General features: G+C 41.7%; 1 protein-coding gene and 1 non-coding gene across 2 annotated transcripts in view; one reads left to right on the top strand and one right to left on the bottom strand.

The window, feature by feature from the left end:
* Positions 1–23,451, bottom strand: part of Il1r2 (interleukin 1 receptor type 2) — a 35,915-nt gene that overhangs the window by 637 nt on the left and 11,827 nt on the right. The window contains exons 3-6 of the mRNA XM_021172924.3: positions 12,969–13,143; positions 9,978–10,040; positions 3,457–3,592; positions 1,375–1,517 (exon numbers count right to left, since the gene is read on the bottom strand). Coding sequence (XP_021028583.2) covers positions 1,375–1,517; positions 3,457–3,592; positions 9,978–10,040; positions 12,969–13,143 — 517 coding nt within the window. The remainder of the gene's footprint in view (positions 1–1,374; positions 1,518–3,456; positions 3,593–9,977; positions 10,041–12,968; positions 13,144–23,451) is intronic.
* Positions 13,716–13,823, top strand: LOC115032563 (U6 spliceosomal RNA). Its single transcript, XR_003838208.1, has one exon. It is a non-coding gene; the product is annotated as a U6 spliceosomal RNA (small nuclear RNA).

The raw sequence follows: 23,451 nt of genomic DNA, 5'->3' as shown, positions 1-23,451 counted from the left end.
CCTTTCCTTCTCAGCATTTAAACAATAAGATTTAATCACTGAGGGTTTTTTTTTCTTTTTGAAATGTCCTTGTAGACGATACTGATTTCCTGCCATTTGATGGCTTTGACCTTACAGCTGCCTGCTGCCCTGAAATCCTGGTCCACATAAAGCAGGAAAGAGATTTTCAGCTTCATGTTTAAGATAAGGAGATCCATTGCCTTCTAGAGATGATGTGAGGTCAGCGAACCCTGGTGCTCCAAGGCAGAGACCAGGAGGACACAGGGTGTTCTGCTCATTGCAGGGGTTTGTGTGTTTACTAAAAATTATTCCAGCTTGGTTTTTACTTTTACCTGAGTATAACCTCCCAATGCCAAATGTCCACTCTTTTGACAATTCTTTTTAAAGCAGAGGTTTGTGGAGCATGGAAGTGGCTCAGTAGATGAAGTGTTTACCTGCACATGCATGGGGACCAGACTGCAGATCCCCAGTACCTACATATATGCGATGTGGATGGGAGAGCCTGCTTGTAAGCCCGGTACCCATGAGACAGAAATCGGGAACCCTGGAGCTGGCTGGCTGTAGAGAGACTAATACAGTCGGTGAGCTATGGGTTAGAGTGAGTGACACTGCCTAAGTAAATAAAGTGTGGAGTGACTGAGAAAGACTATCTCTGGCTTTCACATACAGATAAACATATACATAAGCACATTCAGAGAGAGAGAGAGAGAAGGGGGAGGTCACTGAACATGCACGCATATTAACACACATATATATGTGCACACACACCACATTTACATGCCAAGAAGAGGAGGAGGAGGAGGGTGAGGAAGAGGAGGAGGACAAGGAAGAAGAGGAGGAGGAGGAATTGGGGCAATATCTCAGCCTTTGCAATGTGTGCTGAACAAACATGAGGACCTCAGTTTGAGTTCCCAGCAGCCACATAAAAGCCAGGTGCACACATTTATAACCTGAACTCTAGGGTAGAGATGGGTAGATCGTTGAGCGTATTGGCTGGCCAGTCTAGCCAATTCAATGTGCTCTACATTCAGTGGGAGACTCCATCTCAAAAAATATAAGTTTGAGAGCAATTGTGGAAGACTTCCAACATCCACTTATGGCCCCTATACTCACCTGCACACCTATGTGTACGTGTGTGCACACACACACATGAACATGAATGTACAATACACATGTGTGAACATGTATGTACAATTCTCTCTCTCTCTCCCTCTCCCCCCCCCCTCTCTCTCACACACATACACACACACAGAGTTTGAGGTTTGCTTTCAGTGCCCTACAAGAAGACATCTAAACATGCATGCTTCCACCCAACATCCAGAAAGCACTCAATACATTCCTTTTCCTTTCAGTTCTCCCCCCCCCCATACATACCTTCTTTGACTGTGGTATGGAGTGACTGAGAACTCCGTGGATTCGAGGCAACACATTTAAAATCTGTATTCAGATCCTCCCTTGTGACTGGATCAAAAATCAGCGACACTTCCACATAGTTTTCATCATTCTCTGAGTACTGGCTGGGTGAGAAAACACTCGATTGAGCATGATGTTGTATGCAGAGCATGATGTGTGTAGAGCATGATGTGTGTATGCAGAGCATGATGTATATATGTAAAACATAATGTATGTTGACCATGTTGTACATAGTCAGAGCATGATATACATATGAGCATGATGTATATATGTAGAGCATAATGTATGTATGTAGAGCATTCTGTACATATGTAGAGTAGGATGTACATATGTAGAGTATGTTGAACATATGTAGAGTATGATAACATACGTAGATCACAATTATGTATGCAGAGCATGGTGTATGTATGCAGAGCATGATGCAGAGTATGAAGTATGTATGCAGAGCATGATGTATGTATCTGAAGTAGTTGTCCTTTACAGGATAACCAGGCAGACATTCTCAAATTAGAAACATCCATTGTGTTTAAACTGATCACAACTTCTGCAGCACTCTGAGAACTTGTTGTCATGTGCAGTGCTCATCTGAGAGACTTTCTAGCCTGTCCCAGAGGACCATGTGTCCTGGCTGCTGCTGTTCTCTGAAACAGGACATATGTCACAATAAAAGCACATACTCTCCTCTTGGTTTAGTTGGAAAACTTCATTTTGGGGTCATCAAATATACCTCCAATAATCAAGTAGGAACAGAAAAATCTAGTTTGGGGAATTAGACTTTCTCACCACTTGGTGAGGCAGAGGGAGTTTCCAGGATTCCAGCCCTCAAGGGTTTCCTCCCTCATGGGGAAACAAGCACAGGCCAGAGGCTTTAGACAGCCTGGGGACGGTCCTAGTCAGGGTGGCTCCCATGTGTAATGTAAGCAGAAGCCAATGAGGTGGCCTGACTCTCCATTCATGGGAGTGAAGGCATCTCAGAGCGTGCTCACTAGGATGACCAAGTAAGCAATGAGTCCACTAACACTGGACACTGCAAGCCAATAATTATACCACTGTGCAGCACTTTCATCCAGTAATTGTACCCATTAAAACAAACATGCTTGTTACGCTTTCCCAAAAGGGAAAAGAGTAACAAGCCCAGGCCCACGCTAATTCAAAGTAGCAAGACTGCTACTTAAAAGGTGCTTGAGTAGCCAGGCTGGGCAGTGGTGGCACACGCCTTTAATCCTAACACTTGGAAGGCAGAGGCAGGCGGATTTCTGAGGTCGAGGCCAACTTGGTCTACAGAGTGAGTTCCAGGACAGCCAGGGCCACACAGAGAAACCCTGTCTCCAAAAAAAACAAAACAACAACAACAAAAGTGGTTGAGATTTCAGACTCTGTCTCCTTCCCTTCCGGCTTTCAGAGTATGAAAACTAAAGGAGGAGATGGATGTCTATATTCAGTTGTGTGTGTGTGTGTGTGTGTGTGTGTGTGTGTGTCTCTCTCTTTCTTTCTCTCTCTCTTTCTCCTTAAGAGACATATCAGACCACAGGTCTAGTACAGATACTATGTCAAGCCTTTGCAATGTTTACAAGAGCTTGTGAAAATCTTTAAGAATCATGAGTGTAACAAAGTGGAAAATGGAAATGAACCGACTGAAATATTTCAGACATGCAAAAATATCAACATTTAAAATGTAAATAAATGAAATAACCAATGATAAAATAAAATAAAATCAAGGAAAATAAACATTTGAAAAGTCAACTAGCAAACTACAACTCATACAAGTATAGAGAACACTTGGTTCTTAAGACAATGTTGAGCAAAATTTAATTTTTTAAAGTTCTGAATCCCTAACAGTTCATAACTATTTTAAATGTTATTTTTACTGCAACATATATAATATATAAAAAAATTATATATATTGATATTATATTGTATATTACATAATACATATTATATATTATAATATTTTATACAGTATATATTTCATGTGAACAGGCCCTGAATGTGACATCGGCTCCAGAAGAAAATAAATCACAGCAGAGACCCTCACCCACTTACTGGTGTAGCCCCTCGGTCACACGGCCTCTTGGGTAAGCAGCTGAGATAAATGTGCTGTTAGCCAACCACCACACAATGGTGTTGGAAGATGTACCAGTTCCCAGAAACACTTTGCACGGGACTATCAGTCTTGACCCTGGGGACAGCAAGATAGAACACACGGACTGTCAGAACCCAGCAGGAAAAGGGGCCGCCTTACCTCACAATCAATCTTCAGGAAGCTCTCAGCACAGGGCCTTGCTTGTCTTCTCAAACACCCCTCAGAAATTAACCCCTTCCTTGGGAGGAAACTTAGTTTCCTCAAATAGCTCTGTGCAAGTAAATGTCTCGGGCACCATCCACTGGTCCACACAGCAGGCAAAAGCCCCAAAGCACATAGACTTGAATAAGCACATAGACTTGACTTGAATAAGCACATAGACTTGAATGGCTTCACCAAGGCCACTGTAATACCACAGAGCATTCAATACTCAGAACTGTTTCCTTCTACAACCGATGTTAACTACAAAAATATCCCATCATGTGTGACTCTTTCTTCGGCCATTGCTGGCCTCAGCTTTACATTTTCCCAATGGGATGCTTCATTCAAAGAGGGTCAGGTTTAGAATTAACCCTTTGAAAACCAGTGGCATAATCTAAGGACAATACTTTCTCTACCATTGTGCACTTCGATGATGCCAATCCCTTGCCTCAGTCATAGGAAATTATTTTTCTTTCTGAGTCACCAAAGAGGAGGCAATGGAAAAGAAGACTCACTTCGGACTCTTTTTTTTTTTTTTTTTTCTTTTTGAATTTTATTTTATTTTTTTTTTCATGCTTTGATTTTGTTCTCTTCTTTTTTTTGTTGTTTTTTTTTAATTTTTTTTATTACATATTTTCCTCAATTACATTTCCAATACTATCCCAAAAGTCCCCCATAGCGCCCCCCACTTCCCTACCCACCCATTCCCATTCTTTTGGCCCTGGCATTCCCCTATATTGGGGCATATAAAGTTTGCAAGTCCAATGGGCCTCTCTTTCCATTGATGGCCGACTAGGCCATCTTTCGATACATATGCAGCTAGAGACAAGAGCTCCAGGGTTCTGGTTAGTACATTATGTTGTTCCAACAATAGGGTTGCAGATCCCTTTAGCTCCTTGGGTACTTTCTCTAGCTTCTCCATTGGGAGCCCTGTGATACATCCAATAGCTGACTGTGAACATCCACTCCTGTGTTTGCTAGGCCCCTGCATAGTCTCACAAGAGACAGCTATCTTTGGGTCCTTTCAGCAAAATCTTGCTAGTGTATGCAATGGTGTCAGCGTTTAGAAGCTGATTATGGGACGGAACCCTGGATACAGCAGTCTCTAAATGGTCCATCCTTTCATCACAGCTACGAACTTTGTCTCTGTAACTCCTTCCCTGGGTGTTTTGTTCCCAATTCTAAGAAGGTGCACAGTGTCCACACTTTGGTCTTCATTCTTCTTGAGTTTCATGCGTTTATCAAATTGTATCTTATATCTTGGGTATCCTAAGTTTTGGGCTAATATCCACTTATCAATGAATACATATTGTGTGAGTTCTTTTGTGATTGTGTTACTTCACTCAAGATGATGCCCTCCAGGTCCATCCATTTGGCTAGGAATTTCATAAATTCATTCTTTTTAATAGCTGAGTAGTACTCCATTGTGTAAATGTACCATAATTTCTGTATCCATTCCTCTGTTGAGGGACATCTGGGTTCTTTCCAGCTTCTGGCTATTATAAATAGGGCTGCTATGAACATAGTGGAGCATGTGTCCTTTTTACCGGTTGGGACATCTTCTGGATATATGCCCAGGAGAGGTATTGCTGGATCCTCCGGTAGTACTATGTCCAATTTTCTGAGGAACCGCCAGACTGATTTCCAGAGTGGTTGTACAAGCTTGCAATCCCACCAACAATGGAGGAGTGTTCCTCTTTCTCCACATCCTCGCCAGCATCTGCTGTCACCTGAATTTTTGATCTTAGCCATTCTGACTGGTGTGAGGTGGAATCTCAGGGTTGTTTTGATTTGCATTTCCCTGATGATTAAGGATGTTGAACATTTTTTCAGGTGCTTCTCTGCCCTTCGGTATTCCTCAGGTGAGAATTCTTTGTTCAGTTCTGAGCCCCATTTTTTAATGGGGTTATTTGACTTTCTGGAGTCCACCTTCTTGAGTTCTTTATATATATTGGATATTAGTCCCTTATCTGATTTAGGATAGGTGAAGATCCTTTCCCAATCTGTTGGTGGTTTTTTTGTCTTATTGATGGTGTCTTTAGCCTTGCAGAAGCTTTGTAGTTTCATGAGGTCCCACTTGTCAATTCTCGATCTTACAGCACAAGCCATTACTGTTCTATTCAGGAATTTTTCCCCTGTGCCCATATCTTCAAGGCTTTTCCCCACTTTCTCCTCTATAAGTTTCAGTGTCTCTGGTTTTATGTGAAGTTCCTTGATCCACTTAGACTTGACCTTAGTACAAGGAGATAGGAATGGATCGATTCGCATTCTTCTACATGTTAACAACCAGTTGTGCCAGCACCATTTGTTGAAAATGCTGTCTTTCTTCCACTGGATGTTTTTAGCTCCCTTGTCAAAAATCAAGTGACCATAGGTGTGTGGGTTCATTTCTGGGTCTTCAATTCTATTCCATTGGTCTATTTGTCTGTCACTATACCAGTACCATGCAGTTTTTATCACAATTGCTCTGTAGTAAAGCTTTAGGTCCGGCATGGTGATTCCACCAGAGGTTCTTTTATCCTTGAGAAGAGTTTTTGCTATCCTAGGTTTTTTGTTATTCCAGATGAATTTGCAGATTGCACTTTCTAATTCGTTGAAGAATTGATTTGGAATTTTGATGGGGATTGCATTGAATCTGTAGATTGCTTTTGGCAAGATAGCCATTTTTACAATGTTGATCCTGCCAATCCATGAGCATGGGAGATCTTTCCATCTTCTGAGATCTTCTATAATTTCTTTCTTCAGAGACTTGAAGTTTTTATTATACAGATCTTTCACTTCCTTAGTTAGAGTCACGCCAAGATATTTTATATTATTTGTGACTATTGAGAAGGGAGTTGTTTCCCTAATTTCTTTCTCAGCCTGTTTATTCTTTGTGTAGAGAAAGGCCATTGATTTGTTTGAGTTAATTTTATATCCAGCTACTTCACCGAAGCTGTTTATCAGGCTTAGGAGTTCTCTGGTGGAATTTTTAGGGTCCCTTATATATAATAGTGGGAGACTTCAACACACCACTTTCACCAATGGACAGATCATGGAAACAGAAACTAAACAGGGACACAGTGAAACTAAGAGAAATTATGAATCAAATGGATCTGGCAGATATCTACAGAACATTCTATCCTAAAACAAAAGGATATACCTTCTTCTCAGCACCTCATGGTACCTTCTCCAAAATTGACCACATAATTGGTCACAAAGCAGGCCTCAACAGATATAAAAATATTGAAATTGTCCCATGCATCCTATCAGATCACCATGGACTAAGGCTGATCTTCAATAACAGAATAAATAATAGAAAGCCAACCTTCACGTGGAAACTGAACAACACTCTTCTCAATGATACCTTGGTCAAGGAAGGAATAAAGAAAGAAATTAAGGACTTTTTAGAGTTCAATGAAAATGAAGCCACAACATACCCAAACTTATGGGACGCAATGAAAGCATTTCTAAGAGGAAAACTCATAGCTCTGAGTGCCTCCAAAAGGAAACTAGAGAGAGCACACATTAGCAGCTTGACAACACACCTAAAAGCACTAGAACAAAAGGAAGCAAATTCACCCAAGAGGAGTAGACGGCAGGAAATAATCAAACTCAGGGGTGAAATCAACCAAGTGGAAACAAGAAAAACTATTCAAAGAATCAACCAATCAAGGAGCTGGTTCTTTGAGAAAATCAACAAGATAGATAAACCCTTAGCCAGACTCACTAGAGGGCACAGGGAAAGCATCCTAATTAACAAAATCAGAAATGAAAAAGGAGACATAACAACAGATCCTGAAGACATCCAAAACACCATCAGATCCTTCTACCAAAGGCTATACTCAACAAAAATGGAGAACCTGGATGAAATGGAGAAGTTCCTAGACAGATACCAGGTACCAAAGTTGAATCAAGATCAGGTTAATGATCTAAACAGCCCTATATCCCCCAAAGAAATAGAAGCAGTCATTAATAGTCTCCCAACTAAAAAAAGCCCAGGACCAGATGGGTTTAGTGCAGAGTTCTATCAGACCTTCAAAGAAGATCTAATCCCAGTTCTTCACAAACTATTCCACAAAATAGAAACAGAAGGTACTCTACCCAACTCATTCTATGAAGCCACAATTACTCTGATACCTAAACCACAAAAAGACCCAACAAAGATAGAAAACTTCAGACCAATATCCCTTATGAATATTGATGCAAAAATCCTCAATAAAGTTCTTGCTAACCGAATCCAAGAACACATCAAAACAATCATCCATCCTGACCAAGTAGGTTTCATCCCAGGGATGCAGGGATGGTTCAATATACGGAAATCCATCAACGTAATCCAGTATATAAACAAACTAAAAGACAAAAACCACATGGTCATCTCCTTAGATGCGGAAAAAGCATTTGACAAGATCCAACACCCATTCATGATAAAAGTCTTGGAAAGATCAGGAATTCAAGGCCCATACCTAAACATGATAAAAGCAATCTACAGCAAACCAGTAGCCAACATCAAAGTAAATGGTGAGAAGCTTGAAGCAATCCCTCTAAAATCAGGGACTAGACAAGGCTGTCCATTTTCTCCATACCTATTCAACATTGTACTTGAAGTCCTAGCCAGAGCAATTCGACAACAAAAGGAGATCAAAGGGATACAAATTGGAAAAGATGAAGTCAAAATATCACTTCGGACTCTTGAAGATACAGCTTCTACAGTTTGCCTGTTAGTATGTCTGGCCCCACGTCACACTCAGAGAGCATCAGCAACTCTCCATCGCTTCTTATCCCTGGGACTTTAAATGCTCCCACCAGCTATGGCAGGCAGTTATATCTAGGTCATGCCTAGAGTACAGAAAGCCTGACCCCGTGCCCAGAGCTAGGATAAAACAAAACAAACAAGGAAAAAGTGGGCATGTAACTGCACCACGCACTGCAGTGCCTTCAAAGCCACAGGCGGGAGTGGGGTCCACTTAGCTGGAGAGCACCTGAGACCCAGCAAACTGGGAACCAGGACCAACCACTGTCTCCACTACTCTGGCTTTCGAGAAGACAGTCAGATAAGCAAGAGGAACACCAGCAATTTGAACCCATGCACAAGGGCTCCCTACCTCGATGGCCTCCAGGTAAACGTTAACATTGAAGCCCAACTCCAAACAGAACTAATAATAATGTTTTGTTTTAAAAACAGACCCTGGGGGAGGGGGTTGCTGGAGAGATGGCTCAGTGGTTAAGAGCTTCTCTTCCAGAGGTCCCGAGTTCAATTCCCAGCACCCACATGGTGGCTCACAGCCATCTGTAATGGGATCCTATACCCTTTTCAGGATAGCTACAGTGTACCAGTATACATAAGATAAATAAATCTTTTAAAATAAAAAAATAAATAAAAATTAAAAACTAAAACAGACTCTGAAGCCAGAACTTGATGAATGAGCATCAAGAACTCTAAAGCCTGCATCATTAGAAACAAGCACATGAGAAGGTGTGTCCACGTCAGTTTCCCGGGCACACAGACCAAAATCTACAGCCAAACTTGACCCCAGCTCCGAGTTTCTGAAGTACACTATATACTATCACTCCTTGCAGGCTTTTCCTTGTGGTAAATAGTAGAAATAAGACCTTCGGAGAGAGTCGGTGTTGACATGGAATGCGCTCCCACCAGGCAGAGTAGATGCTCAGTACATGGGCAGCCCTTCCCTACCATGAGCTTCAGAAAGGATCTCTACAATTCACTCATGTGCCTTCACTGGACACCCGCTACGGACCATCCAACACGTCTGTTGGCCAGACATCCTGCATCAGCAGGGGTGAAAACAGAAACCCCTTTTCATCATACCATTGGTGAATATACCAGCTACTCTAATCAGGGGGGAACTATCTGCAGTCGCTGCTGGCTCTGTTTGACAAAGAGAGTCTTATAGGAATTCTGAGTAGCTGCTAAATATTGAGAACGAGAATTAAGTGGAATGTACTAAAGGTGCCAGCCAACTCTGTGGACCCCTTCCTACAGTTAATAACTATTACCAAATTATTTGCCCCGGAACATTTAGGCTTTTGTGGATCTAACTTTCAGAAAATAAAGTATCATTGCTCTCAAAGAATGGCAATACTGCCAAACAATACTTGGTGAAGACAAAGGTCCCTTCGGTGGTCATGTCAGGCCCCTACATAGTGTGGTTCGTGGGTCTCACTCAGGCACTGTACACCCAAAGGCATAATGTGGTCAGCTGGCACAGGTCCCAAACCCTCTGACGGTTTCAGGCACCGCCAAGGGCGCGTGGGCTGCACAATTCTTGTAGATCCTTACCCAGTGATGCTGGTATTGTCTCCAGGGGAGAAATGATCACAGGGATGGGTTCCGTGGTTGTTCCTGAGAAGATAGAAGGGAAAAGAGATTGCATGAGGAGGTCGCCTTGGTTTCCAGTACAGATTCAGACTTGCTTTTTTAGCTAATTAAGTGGCCCTCCCCCCATGGGACCAGACATTGTGAGAATCGGCCTTTGTCTGGCAAAGGAAATGGGCCTCTCCATGAAACTTAAGCATCTTAAGCCAATGCTTTTCCCGGCAGAGACATTCCCGGACGAGGCCATGGTTACACATTCTTCTGGCAGATGGTCTTCGTTATCTGCTCTGCGTTGAACAATTAGCTATTCCTCTCCCGGGCTTCCTGAATGCACACTGATGGTCTCCACAGCATGGGTTTTGCCCTCCTTCAAGATTAAAGAGCCATGTCTTCAAGAGCTGGCGCGGGGGTCGGAAAGTAGGTTAGAGAGCCATCTGTGTGGAAGACCAATCCCACACTGGGAACTAAATTCAGTGACACACCTTGGTCACTGATGTCATATGAACTCTTTAGGGAGGTTGGAGTGGACCTCCAAGGGATTCGAACCAGCTTGAAGAAACTGGACACCTGAAGTGGAGCAAAAGAGCCAGCTGGGGAGTGAGAAGAGGGTTGGGAGCCATCCCTCAACTGGACCCATTTTTCTTGTTTCTACTACTAAAAAAGCAAGCGCTTAAGTTACCATGTAAGCACCAGATAAACCAGGGTGTGCCTACACCACGGCCTTGAAGGTAAAGGGCTTGGGAAATATAGATTACAGCACCTCAGCTCCCAAGCGCCTATTTATCAGATCTGCATAGGACCTTAGAGTCTCCTATGCAGGTACTACTGGAGTCTGAGGGCGGGGGTGGGGTGGGGGACGGTACATTCAGACTGTGCATGTGAGGACCACTCAGATCTTCCTTCCCTGTGTGAGGAGCACTAGGATTGTGTGTGTGATGAATCCTCAGGTAACTCTGCTGCATCTGGTTCAGGACCCTCTTTTTTTTAATTATCTCGTGTGCAACTCATCAAATTTTATTTGATTTACTGACTGATTGATTTTATTTTATCTTATTTTACTTACTCACTTTACATCGAGCTTACTGCCCTGATCCCGGTCACCCCCTCCCACAACCCCTCCCCCTCCCCCCAGCCCCTTTTCCTCTGAGCAGGTGCCGCCCCGCCCCCTGGTATCCCGCCCCGCCCCCTGGTATCCCGCCCCGCCCCCTGGTATCCCGCCCCCCACCCTCTACCCCACCCTGGCACTTCAAGTCTCTGCAAAACTAGGCTCTTCCTCTCCCACTGAGGCCAGACAAGGCAGCCCCATTTAAGAACCACTGTGTGGCCCTAGTTTCACAACTCGGTACAATACGCGGGTCTGCCGCCCCCTAGTGTTTCTGTGCAGTATCACACAGACGAGTGGTGAAGCCCGTTCTCAGACACCACCCTGAACTGAGCAAGATGTGAGCCTGTTCTCTTCTCACAGGACAGGAAAACAAGTATACGCCAGAGGCTTCGGTTCAGGCAGGATAGTGACATGAATGAGTCTGTGAGGCTCACATATTTGATTCTATTTTCCCTTCACCTCGCTTCCTCTCCAGCATGTAAGAGTTGGGAGTAGCCGGGCGTGGTGGCGCACGCCTTTAATCCCAGCACTCGGGAGGCAGAGGCAGGCGGATTTCTGAGTTCGAGGCCAGCCTGGTCTACAAAGTGAGTTCCAGGACAGCCAGGGCTATACAGAGAAACCCTGTCTCGAAAAACCAAAAAAAAAAAAAAAAAAAAGAATTGGGAGTAAACGACTACATTAAACGACTGTTCAATGCTGGCCAGCCCTGCTTATCACGTTCTTTTCGCGTATAATCCGTCCTGGCATAGGCCGAGCATCATTTCTCTGGGTTTGCAAAATCTGAGTTACTCTAAAACCTGAAACTTGCTAAGCAACAATATAATGTTGTGCGTGGAAAATTCCATACTGTAAGACTTTGTTTGAATGCACAGAATTAATTAAAATACTGTGATAGTCGACCTGGTTGCAGTCATGAGTAATCTCGGCATGGAAGAGCTACAGTAGATTCTCTAGTTAGAAGCCAGCTTATAGCCACTGGACCAAGTATAGCCCAAGCAACCGTTTCAAAAAAAGATATAAACAAAATATCACATCAAACTATCTTTGGGTTATGTGTAAAAATATATATGAAGCATACACTAATTTCATGTTTAAACTTGTGCCTATATCCAAGATTTCATTATGCTGGTGAAAATATGCCAATTCTTGGGGGGAAAAAAATCAAGATTTTGAAGGTTTCTGTTGTCAAACTCTCAGGCAGGTAGTGGTCAGCCTGTACAAAGGGCCACAATCGGCACTCTGCTCAGCGCTCTGGTCAAAAACCTAGTAAAATGATGGTTCTCACCCTTCCTAAAGCTGTGACCCTTTAATACGGGTCCTCATGTGGACATTTTATGTCAGCCATAAAGTTATTTAGTTGCTACTTTATAACTGTAAATTGCTACTGTTATGAATTGTATAGGAAATACCTGATATGCAGGATAGGTGACCTCCCAAACGGATCGTGAACCACAGGGTTAGAACCACTGCAGTAAACTCTCCGTCCCTCCAAAGTATATTTTAAGGCTTGACAAGAGTGTCCGGACCAGCTCAGAGCTCATGAACCTTCCATTTCCCAGGACGCCTTAGTTTGTCCCCCCTCTAGTGGTGAGTTTTAGCATTGCAACCTTCAAATACCTGCTTTCATCCCTTTCCTGACCAAGAGTTAACTGTCCTTCTCTTAGAACTCCCAGCCGTATACTCCTTAAAGTATCTTGTCCGTGTTTTAGTAACATCTAGAATAGTTGATAAACATGTTTTTCTTTTTCCTTCATGTCAAAGACATTCGAGGATTTTTAGGTGATCCTGAAGTTATTATCAAGCTGCTTCTAGAACCAAGCAAGGCAGGTACCTCCGTGGTGTGTATTTACCTTTGACCCGGAGTTCAATATTCCTAGTGATGTTGTATTCCTGGCCATTGTAGGTAAATGTCATAACACATCTGTAATAGCCTGCGTCGTCCATGGACGTGTTGGATATCAATAGGCGTGTGGGGTCTCCTGCACTCAGAAATTCCTTACTGCCTTTATCCAAGAGCATGGAGCCCTAGAGGGGAGATGCATCTGAGAGTTACATTATAGAATAACATCGCTCTCGAACATTGAGTGTAATATCATCGTTGTCAATCAATGTGGAATCTACAACCCAAGAGACTCCCTGGCATATACTTCCTTTGGCCATTTTGTCTTTGGGGTGCATTTTTAGCTGTATTGTTAGAGAAATGACCGGTTTCCCCCCCCCCCTTAGGGTAGAATCTTGTCATGTAGCCCACACTAGACTTAAACTCTTGATTCTCCTGCCTAAGCCTTCTGGCTTCTGGGGTGACATGGGTGTGCCCCCCTGCTCCATTTAGAAAAAGGAATACATTTTTTTAAGATTAAGTTATTGTAAACCAGTTAAGTACAAATATACTTAAGATCTAACTGCCTTCTGACTATGAGCAGTATCAAGAAAAATCACTACTAGGGGAATACCAGGGCCAGGAAGCGGGAGTGGGTGGGTTGGAGAGCAGGGTGGGGGGAGGGTATAAGGGACATTTGGGATAGGATTTGAATTGTAAATGAAGAAAATATCTAATAAAAAATTGTTTAAAAAAAAAGAAAAGAAAATTCACTACTGTGCTCGCTTCGGCAGCACATATACTAAAAATTGGAACGATACAGAGAAGATTAGCATGGCCCCTGCGCAAGGATGACACGCAAATTCGTGAAGCGTTCCATATTTTTGACACTCGCCAACTGCCCACAACACCCGCCACAGGATCTTAAGACTTCTGGTGAGTGGAGCAAAGCTTCTGCTCCAATCCAATTGCGCGGGACCTGAGACTGCATTAGTTAGGGAAGCAGAAACCGGCCTGAGTAGGACCACAGGCCTCTTCCGGCTGGACCAGCACCGGGGTACCGTCAGCTACCCACGACCCCCGCCGCAGGATTTAGAGACTGCTGGTGAGTGGAACACAGCTTCTGCTCCAATCTTTAAATAGTGACAACGATAACAACTAACCCCAGAGATTACCAGATGGCGAAAGGTAAACGTAATAATCTTACTAACAGAAACCAAGACCACTCACCATCATCAGAACCCAGCACCCCCACTTCACCCAGTCCAGGGCACCCCAACACACCGGAAAAGCTAGACACGGATTTAAAAGCATATCTCCTGATGATGATAGAGGACTTCAAGAAGGACGTTAATAACACACTTAAAGAAATACAAAGGAACACTGGTAAACAGGTAGAAGACAGTAAAGAGGAAGCACAAAAATCCCTTAAAGAATTGCAGGAGAACACTGCTAAAGAGTTACAAATCCTTAAAGAAAAACATGATAACATAATCAAACAGGTAGAAGTCCTTACAGAAAAACAGGAAAACACATCCAAACAGATGATGGAAATGAACAAAACCATACTAGACCTAAAAAGGGAAGTAGACACAATAAAGAAAACCCAAAATGAGGCAACACTGGAGATAGAAACCCTAGGAAAGAAATCTGGAACCATAGATACGAGCATCAGCAACAGAATACAAGAGATGGAAGAGAGAATCTCAGGTGCAGAAGATTCCATAGAGAACATCGGCACAACAATCAAGGAAAATGGAAAATGCAAAAAGATCCTAACTCAAAACATCCAAGAAATACAGGACATAATGAGAAGACCAAACCTACGGATAATAGGAGTGGATGAGAATGAAGATTTTCAACTCAAAGGACCAGCAAACATCTTCAACAAAATTATAGAAGAAAACTTCCCAAATCTAAAGAAAGAGATGCCCATGAACATACAAGAAGCCTACAGAACTCCAAATAGACTGGATCAGAAAAGAAATACCTCCCGACACATAATAATCAGAGCAACAAATGCTCTAAATAAAGATAGAATACTAAAAGCAGTAAGAGAAAAAGGCCAAGTAACATATAAAGGCAAGCCTATCAGAATTACACCAGATTTTTCACCAGAGACTATGAAAGCCAGAAGATCCTGGACAGATGTTATACAGACACTAAAAGAACACAAATTCCAGCCCAGGCTACTATACCCAGCCAAACTCTCAATTAACATAGATGGAGAAACCAAAGTATTCCATGACAAAACCAAATTCACACATTATCTCTCCACGAATCCAGCCCTTCAAAGGATAATAACAGAAAAAAACCAATACAAGGACAGGAACCACGCCCTAGAAACAACAAGAAGGTAATCCCTCAACAAACCTAAAAGAAGACAGCCACAAGAACAAAATGTCAACTTTAACATCAAAAATAACAGAAAACACCAATTTCTTTTCCTTAATATCTCTTAATATCAATGGACTCAACTCCCCGATAAAAAGACATAGACTAACAAACTGGCTACACAAACAAGACCCAACATTTTGCTGCTTACAGGAAACTCATCTCAGAGAAAAGGATAGACACTACCTCAGAATGAAAGGCTGGAAAACAATTCTCCAAGCAAATGGCATGAAGAAACAAGCTGGAGTAGCCATTCTAATATCTGATAAGATTGACTTCCAACCCAAAGTCATTAAAAAAGACAGGGAGGGACACTTCATACTCATCAAAGGTAAAATCCTCCAAGAGGAACTATCAATCCTGAATATCTATGCTCCAAATACAAAGGCAGCCACATTCATTAAAGAAACTTTAGTAAATCTCAAAACACACATTGCACCTCATACAATAATAGTGGGAGACTTCAACACACCACTTTCACCAATGGACAGATCATGGAAACAGAAACTAAACAGGGACACAGTGAAACTAACAGAAATTATGAATCAAATGGATCTGGCAGATATCTACAGAACATTCTATCCTAAAACAAAAGGATATACCTTCTTCTCAGCACCTCATGGTACCTTCTCCAAAATTGACCACATAATTGGTCACAAAACAGGCCTCAACAGATATAAAAATATTGAAATTGTCCCATGCATCCTATCAGATCACCATGGACTAAGGCTGATCTTCAATAACAAAATAAATAATAGAAAGCCAACCTTCACGTGGAAACTGAACAACACTCTTCTCAATGATACCTTGGTCAAGGAAGGAATAAAGAAAGAAATTAAGGACTTTTTAGAGTTCAATGAAAATGAAGCCACAACATACCCAAACTTATGGGACGCAATGAAAGCATTTTTAAGAGGAAAACTCATAGCTCTGAGTGCCTCCAAAAGGAAACTAGAGAGAGCACACATTAGCAGCTTGACAACACACCTAAAAGCACTAGAACAAAAGGAAGCAAATTCACCCAAGAGGAGTAGACGGCAGGAAATAATCAAACTCAGGGGTGAAATCAACCAAGTGGAAACAAGAAAAACTATTCAAAGAATCAACCAATCAAGGAGCTGGTTCTTTGAGAAAATCAACAAGATAGATAAACCCTTAGCCAGACTCACTAGAGGGCACAGGGAAAGCATCCTAATTAACAAAATCAGAAATGAAAAAGGAGACATAACAACAGATCCTGAAGACATCCAAAACACCATCAGATCCTTCTACCAAAGGCTATACTCAACAAAACTGGAGAACCTGGATGAAATGGAGAAGTTCCTAGACAGATACCAGGTACCAAAGTTGAATCAAGATCAGGTTAATGATCTAAACAGCCCTATATCCCCCAAAGAAATAGAAGCAGTCATTAATAGTCTCCCAACTAAAAAAAGCCCAGGACCAGATGGGTTTAGTGCAGAGTTCTATCAGACCTTCAAAGAAGATCTAATCCCAGTTCTTCACAAACTATTCCACAAAATAGAAACAGAAGGTACTCTACCCAACTCATTCTATGAAGCCACAATTACTCTGATACCTAAACCACAAAAAGACCCAACAAAGATAGAAAACTTCAGACCGATATCCCTTATGAATATTGATGCAAAAATCCTCAATAAAGTTCTTGCTAACCGAATCCAAGAACACATCAAAACAATCATCCATCCTGACCAAGTAGGTTTCATCCCAGGGATGCAGGGATGGTTCAATATACGGAAATCCATCAACGTAATCCAGTATATAAACAAACTCAAAGACAAAAACCACATGGTCATCTCCTTAGATGCGGAAAAAGCATTTGACAAGATCCAACACCCATTCATGATAAAAGTCTTGGAAAGATCAGGAATTCAAGGCCCATACCTAAACATGATAAAAGCAATCTACAGCAAACCAGTAGCCAACATCAAAGTAAATGGTGAGAAGCTTGAAGCAATCCCTCTAAAATCAGGGACTAGACAAGGCTGTCCACTTTCTCCATACCTATTCAACATTGTACTTGAAGTCCTAGCCAGAGCAATTCGACAACAAAAGGAGATCAAAGGGATACAAATTGGAAAAGATGAAGTCAAAATATCACTTTTTGCAGATGATATGATAGTATATATAAGTGACCCTAAAAATTCCACCAGAGAACTCCTAAGCCTGATAAACAGCTTCGGTGAAGTAGCTGGATATAAAATTAACTCAAACAAATCAATGGACTTTCTCTACACAAAGAATAAACAGGCTGAGAAAGAAATTAGGGAAACAACACCCTTCTCAATAGTCACAAATAATATAAAATATCTTGGTGTGACTCTAACTAAGGAAGTGAAAGATCTGTATAATAAAAACTTCAAGTCTCTGAAGAAAGAAATTCTAGAAGATCTCAGAAGATGGAAAGATCTCCCATGCTCATGGATTGGCAGGATCAACATTGTAAAAATGGCTATCTTGCCAAAAGCAATCTACAGATTCAATGCAATCCCCATCAAAATTCCAAATCAATTCTTCAACGAATTAGAAAGTGCAATCTGCAAATTCATCTGGAATAACAAAAAACCTAGGATAGCAAAAACTCTTCTCAAGGATAAAAGAACCTCTGGTGGAATCACCATGCCGGACCTAAAGCTCTACTACAGAGCAATTGTGATAAAAACTGCATGGTACTGGTATAGTGACAGACAAATAGACCAATGGAACAGAATTGAAGACCCAGAAATGAACCCACACACCTATGGTCACTTGATCTTCGACAAGGGAGCTAAAAACATCCAGTGGAAGAAAGACAGCATTTTCAACAAATGGTGCTGGCACAACTGGTTGTTACCATGTAGAAGAATGGGAATCGATCCATTCCTATCTCCTTGTACTAAGGTCAAGTCTAAGTGGATCAAGGAACTTCACATAAAACCAGAGACACTGAAACTTATAGAGGAGAAAGTGGGGAAAAGCCTTGAAGATATGGGCACAGGGGAAAAATTCCTGAATAGAACAGTAATGGCTTGTGCTGTAAGATCGAGAATTGACAAGTGGGACCTCATGAAACTACAAAGCTTCTGCAAGGCTAAAGACACCATCAATAAGACAAAAAAACCACCAACAGATTGGGAAAGGATCTTCACCTATCCTAAATCAGATAAGGGACTAATATCCAATATATATAAAGAACTCAAGAAGGTGGACTCCAGAAAGTCAAATAACCCCATTAAAAAATGGGGCTCAGAACTGAACAAAGAATTCTCACCTGAGGAATACCGAATGGCAGAGAAGCACCTGAAAAAATGTTCAACATCCTTAATCATCAGGGAAATGCAAATCAAAACAACCCTGAGATTCCACCTCACACCAGTCAGAATGGCTAAGATCAAAAATTCAGGTGACAGCAGATGCTGGCGAGGATGTGGAGAAAGAGGAACACTCCTCCATTGTTGGTGGGATTGCAAGCTTGTACAACCACTCTGGAAATCAGTCTGGCGGTTCCTCAGAAAATTGGACATAGTACTACCGGAGGATCCAGCAATACCTCTCCTGGGCATATATCCAGAAGATGTCCCAACCGGTAAAAAGGACACATGCTCCACTATGTTCATAGCAGCCCTATTTATAATAGCCAGAAGCTGGAAAGAACCCAGATGTCCCTCAACAGAGGAATGGATACAGAAATTATGGTACATTTACACAATGGAGTACTACTCAGCTATTAAAAAGAATGAATTTATGAAATTCCTAGCCAAATGGATGGACCTGGAGGGCATCATCTTGAGTGAAGTAACACAATCACAAAAGAACTCACACAATATGTATTCATTGATAAGTGGATATTAGCCCAAAACTTAGGATACCCAAGATATAAGATACAATTTGCTAAACGCATGAAACTCAAGAAGAATGAAGACCAAAGTGTGGACACTGTGCACCTTCTTAGAATTGGGAACAAAACACCCAGGGAAGGAGCTACAGAGACAAAGTTCGTAGCTGTGATGAAAGGATGGACCATTTAGAGACTGCTGTATCCAGGGATCCGTCCCATAATCAGCTTCTAAACGCTGACACCATTGCATACACTAGCAAGATCTTGCTGAAAGGACCCAAATATAGCTGTCTCTTGTGAGACGATGCCGGGGCCTAGCAAACACAGGAGTGGATGTTCACAGTCAGCTATTGGATGTATCACAGGGCTCCCAATGGAGAAGCTAGAGAAAGTACCCAAGGAGCTAAAGGGATCTGCAACCCTATTGTTGGAACAACATGATGTACTAACCGGAACCCTGGAGCTCTTGTCTCTAGCTGCATATGTATCGAAAGATGGCCTAGTCGGCCATCAATGGAAAGAGAGGCCCATTGGACTTGCAAACTTTATATGCCCCAATATAGGGGAATGCCAGGGCCAAAAGAATGGGAATGGGTGGGTAGGGAAGTGGGGGGCGCTATGGGGGACTTTTGGGATAGTATTGGAAATGTAATTGAGGAAATTATGTAATAAAAATATTAAAAAAAAAAAAAAAAAAAAGAAAGAAAATTCACTACTAAACAGCCAGGAAGACAAGAAAAACTAGGGCTGGAAGAGACCATGTTGGAGGAATTTATTTAAAAATTATTTCACACTTCCGGCCGGACCAGCACCGGGGTAGCTAGAGCACAGGGTCGGCTGACACCCGCCAGCTACCCACGACCCCCGCCACAGGATTTTGAGACTGCTGGTGAGTGGAACACAGCTTCTGCTCCAGTCCAATCATGCGGGACCTGAGACTGCTTTGGTTGGAGAGGCAGAAATCCGGCCTGAGTAGGGCCACAAGCCTCTTCTGGCAGGACCAGCACTGGGGTAGCTAGAGCGCAGGGTCGGCTGACACCCGCCAGCTACCCACGACCCCCGCCACAGGATTTTGAGACTACTGGTGAGTGGAACACAGCTTCTGCTCCAATCTTTAAACAGTGACAACGACAACAACTAACCCCAGAGATTACCAGATGGCGAAAGGTAAACGTAATAATCTTACTAACAGAAACCAAGACCACTCACCATCATCAGAACCCAACACTCCCACTTCCCCCAGTCCAGGGCACCCCAACACACCGGAAAAGCTAGACACGGATCTAAAAGCATATCTCATGATGATGGTAGAGGACTTCAAGAAGGACTTTAATAACACACTTAAAGAAATACAAAGGAACACTGGTAAACAGGTAGAAGACAGTAAAGAGGAAGCACAAAAATCCCTTAAAGAATTGCAGGAGAACACCGCTAAAGAGTTACAAATCCTTAAAGAAAAACAGGATAACATAATCAAACAGGTAGAAGTTCTTACAGAAAAACAGGAAAACACATCAAAACAGATGATGGAAATGAACAAAACCATACTAGACCTAAAAAGGGAAGTAGACACAATAAAGAAAACCCAAAATGAGGCAACACTGGAGATAGAAACCCTAGGAAAGAAATCTGGAACCATAGATACGAGCATCAGCAACAGAATACAAGAGATGGAAGAGAGAATCTCAGGTGCAGAAGATTCCATAGAGAACATCGGCACAACAATAAAGGAAAATGTAAAATGCAAAAATATCCTAACTCAAAACATCCAAGAAATACAGGACACAATGAGAAGACCAAACCTACAGATAATAGGAGTAGATGAGAATGAAGATTTTCAACTCAAAGGACCAGCAAACATCTTCAACAAAATTATAGAAGAAAACTTCCCAAATCTAAAGAAAGAGATGCCCATGAACATACAAGAAGCCTACAGAACTCCAAATAGACTGGACCAGAAAAGAAATACCTTCCGACACATAATAATCAGAACAACAAATGCTCTAAATAAAGATAGAATACTAAAAGCAGTAAGAGAAAAAGGCCAAGTAACATATAAAGGCAAGCCTATCAGAATTACACCAGATTTCTCACCAGAGACTATGAAAGCCAGAAGATCCTGGATGGATGTTATACAGACACTAAAAGAACACAAACTCCAGCCCAGGCTACTATACCCAGCCAAACTCTCAATTAACATAGATGGAGAAACCAAAGTATTCCACGACAAAACCAAATTCACATATTATCTCTCCACGAATCCAGCCCTTCAAAGGATAATAACAGAAAAAAACCAGTACAAGGACAGGAACCACGCCCTAGAAACAACAAGAAGGTAATCCCTCAACAAACCTAAAAGAAGACAGCCACAAGAACAGAATACCAACTTTAACAACAAAAATAACAGGAAACAACAATTACTTTTCCTTAATATCTCTTAATATCAATGGACTCAACTCCCTGATAAAAAGACATAGACTAACAAACTGGCTACACAAACAAGACCCAACATTTTGCTGCTTACAGGAAACTCATCTCAGAGAAAAAGATAGACACTACCTCAGAATGAAAGGCTGGAAAACAATTTTCCAAGCAAATGGTATGAAGAAACAAGCTGGAGTAGCCATTCTAATATCTGATAAGATTGACTTCCAACCCAAAGTCATTAAAAAAGACAGGGAGGGACACTTCATACTCATCAAAGGTAAAATCCTCCAAGAGGAACTATCAATCCTGAATATCTATGCTCCAAATACAAAGGCAGCCACATTCATTAAAGAAACTTTAGTAAATCTCAAAACACACATTGCACCTCATACAATAATAGTGGGAGACTTCAACACACCACTTTCACCAATGGACAGATCATGGAAACAGAAACTAAACAGGGACACAGTGAAACTAACAGAAATTATGAATCAAATGGATCTGGCAGATATCTACAGAACATTCTATCCTAAAACAAAAGGATATACCTTCTTCTCAGCACCTCATGGTACCTTCTCCAAAATTGACCACATAATTGGTCACAAAACAGGCCTCAACAGATACAAAAATATTGAAATTGTCCCATGCATCCTATCAGATCACCATGGACTAAGGCTGATCTTCAATAACAAAATAAATAATAGAAAGCCAACCTTCACGTGGAAACTGAACAACACTCTTCTCAATGATACCTTGGTCAAGGAAGGAATAAAGAAAGAAATCAAGGACTTTTTAGAGTTCAATGAAAATGAAGCCACAACATACCCAAACTTATGGGACGCAATGAAAGCATTTCTAAGAGGAAAACTCATAGCTCTGAGTGTCTCCAAAAGGAAACTAGAGAGAGCACACATTAGCAGCTTGACAACATACCTAAAAGCACTAGAACAAAAGGAAGCAAATTCACCCAAGAGGAGTAGACGGCAGGAAATAATCAAACTCAGGGGCGAAATCAACCAAGTAGAAATCAACAAGAAGAACTATTCAAAGAATCAACCAATCAAGGAGCTGGTTCTTTGAGAAAATCAACAAGATAGATAAACCCTTAGCCAGACTCACTAGAGGGCACAGGGAAAGCATCCTAATTAACAAAATCAGAAATGAAAAAGGAGACATAACAACAGATCCTGAAGACATCTAAAACACCATCAGATCCTTCTACCAAAGGCTATACTCAACAAAACTGGAGAACCTGGATGAAATGGAGAAGTTCCTAGACAGATACCAGGTACCAAAGTTGAATCAAGATCAGGTTAATGATCTAAACAGCCCTATATCCCCCAAAGAAATAGAAGCAGTCATTAATAGTCTCCCAACTAAAAAAAGCCCAGGACCAGATGGGTTTAGTGCAGAGTTCTATCAGACCTTCAAAGAAGATCTAATCCCAGTTCTTCACAAACTATTCCACAAAATAGAAACAGAAGGTACTCTACCCAACTCATTCTATGAAGCCACAATTACTCTGATACCTAAACCACAAAAAGACCCAACAAAGATAGAAAACTTTAGACCAATATCCCTTATGAATATTGATGCAAAAATCCTCAATAAAGTTCTTGCTAACCGAATCCAAGAACACATCAAAACAATCATCCATCCTGACCAAGTAGGTTTCATCCCAGGGATGCAGGGATGGTTCAATATACGGAAATCCATCAACGTAATCCAGTATATAAACAAACTCAAAGACAAAAACCACATGTCATCTCGTTAGATGCGGAAAAAGCATTTGACAAGATCCAACACCCATTCATGATAAAAGTCTTGGAAAGATCAGGAATTCAAGGCCCATACC

This window comes from Mus caroli, unplaced genomic scaffold (genome assembly GCF_978045245.1).
Source record: "Mus caroli unplaced genomic scaffold, Mus_caroli_1 scaffold_1, whole genome shotgun sequence".
Classification (NCBI taxonomy): domain Eukaryota; kingdom Metazoa; phylum Chordata; class Mammalia; order Rodentia; family Muridae; genus Mus; species Mus caroli.
Note: the sequence above shows the minus strand (reverse complement) of the source record. Positions and strands in the feature narration are given on the sequence as shown.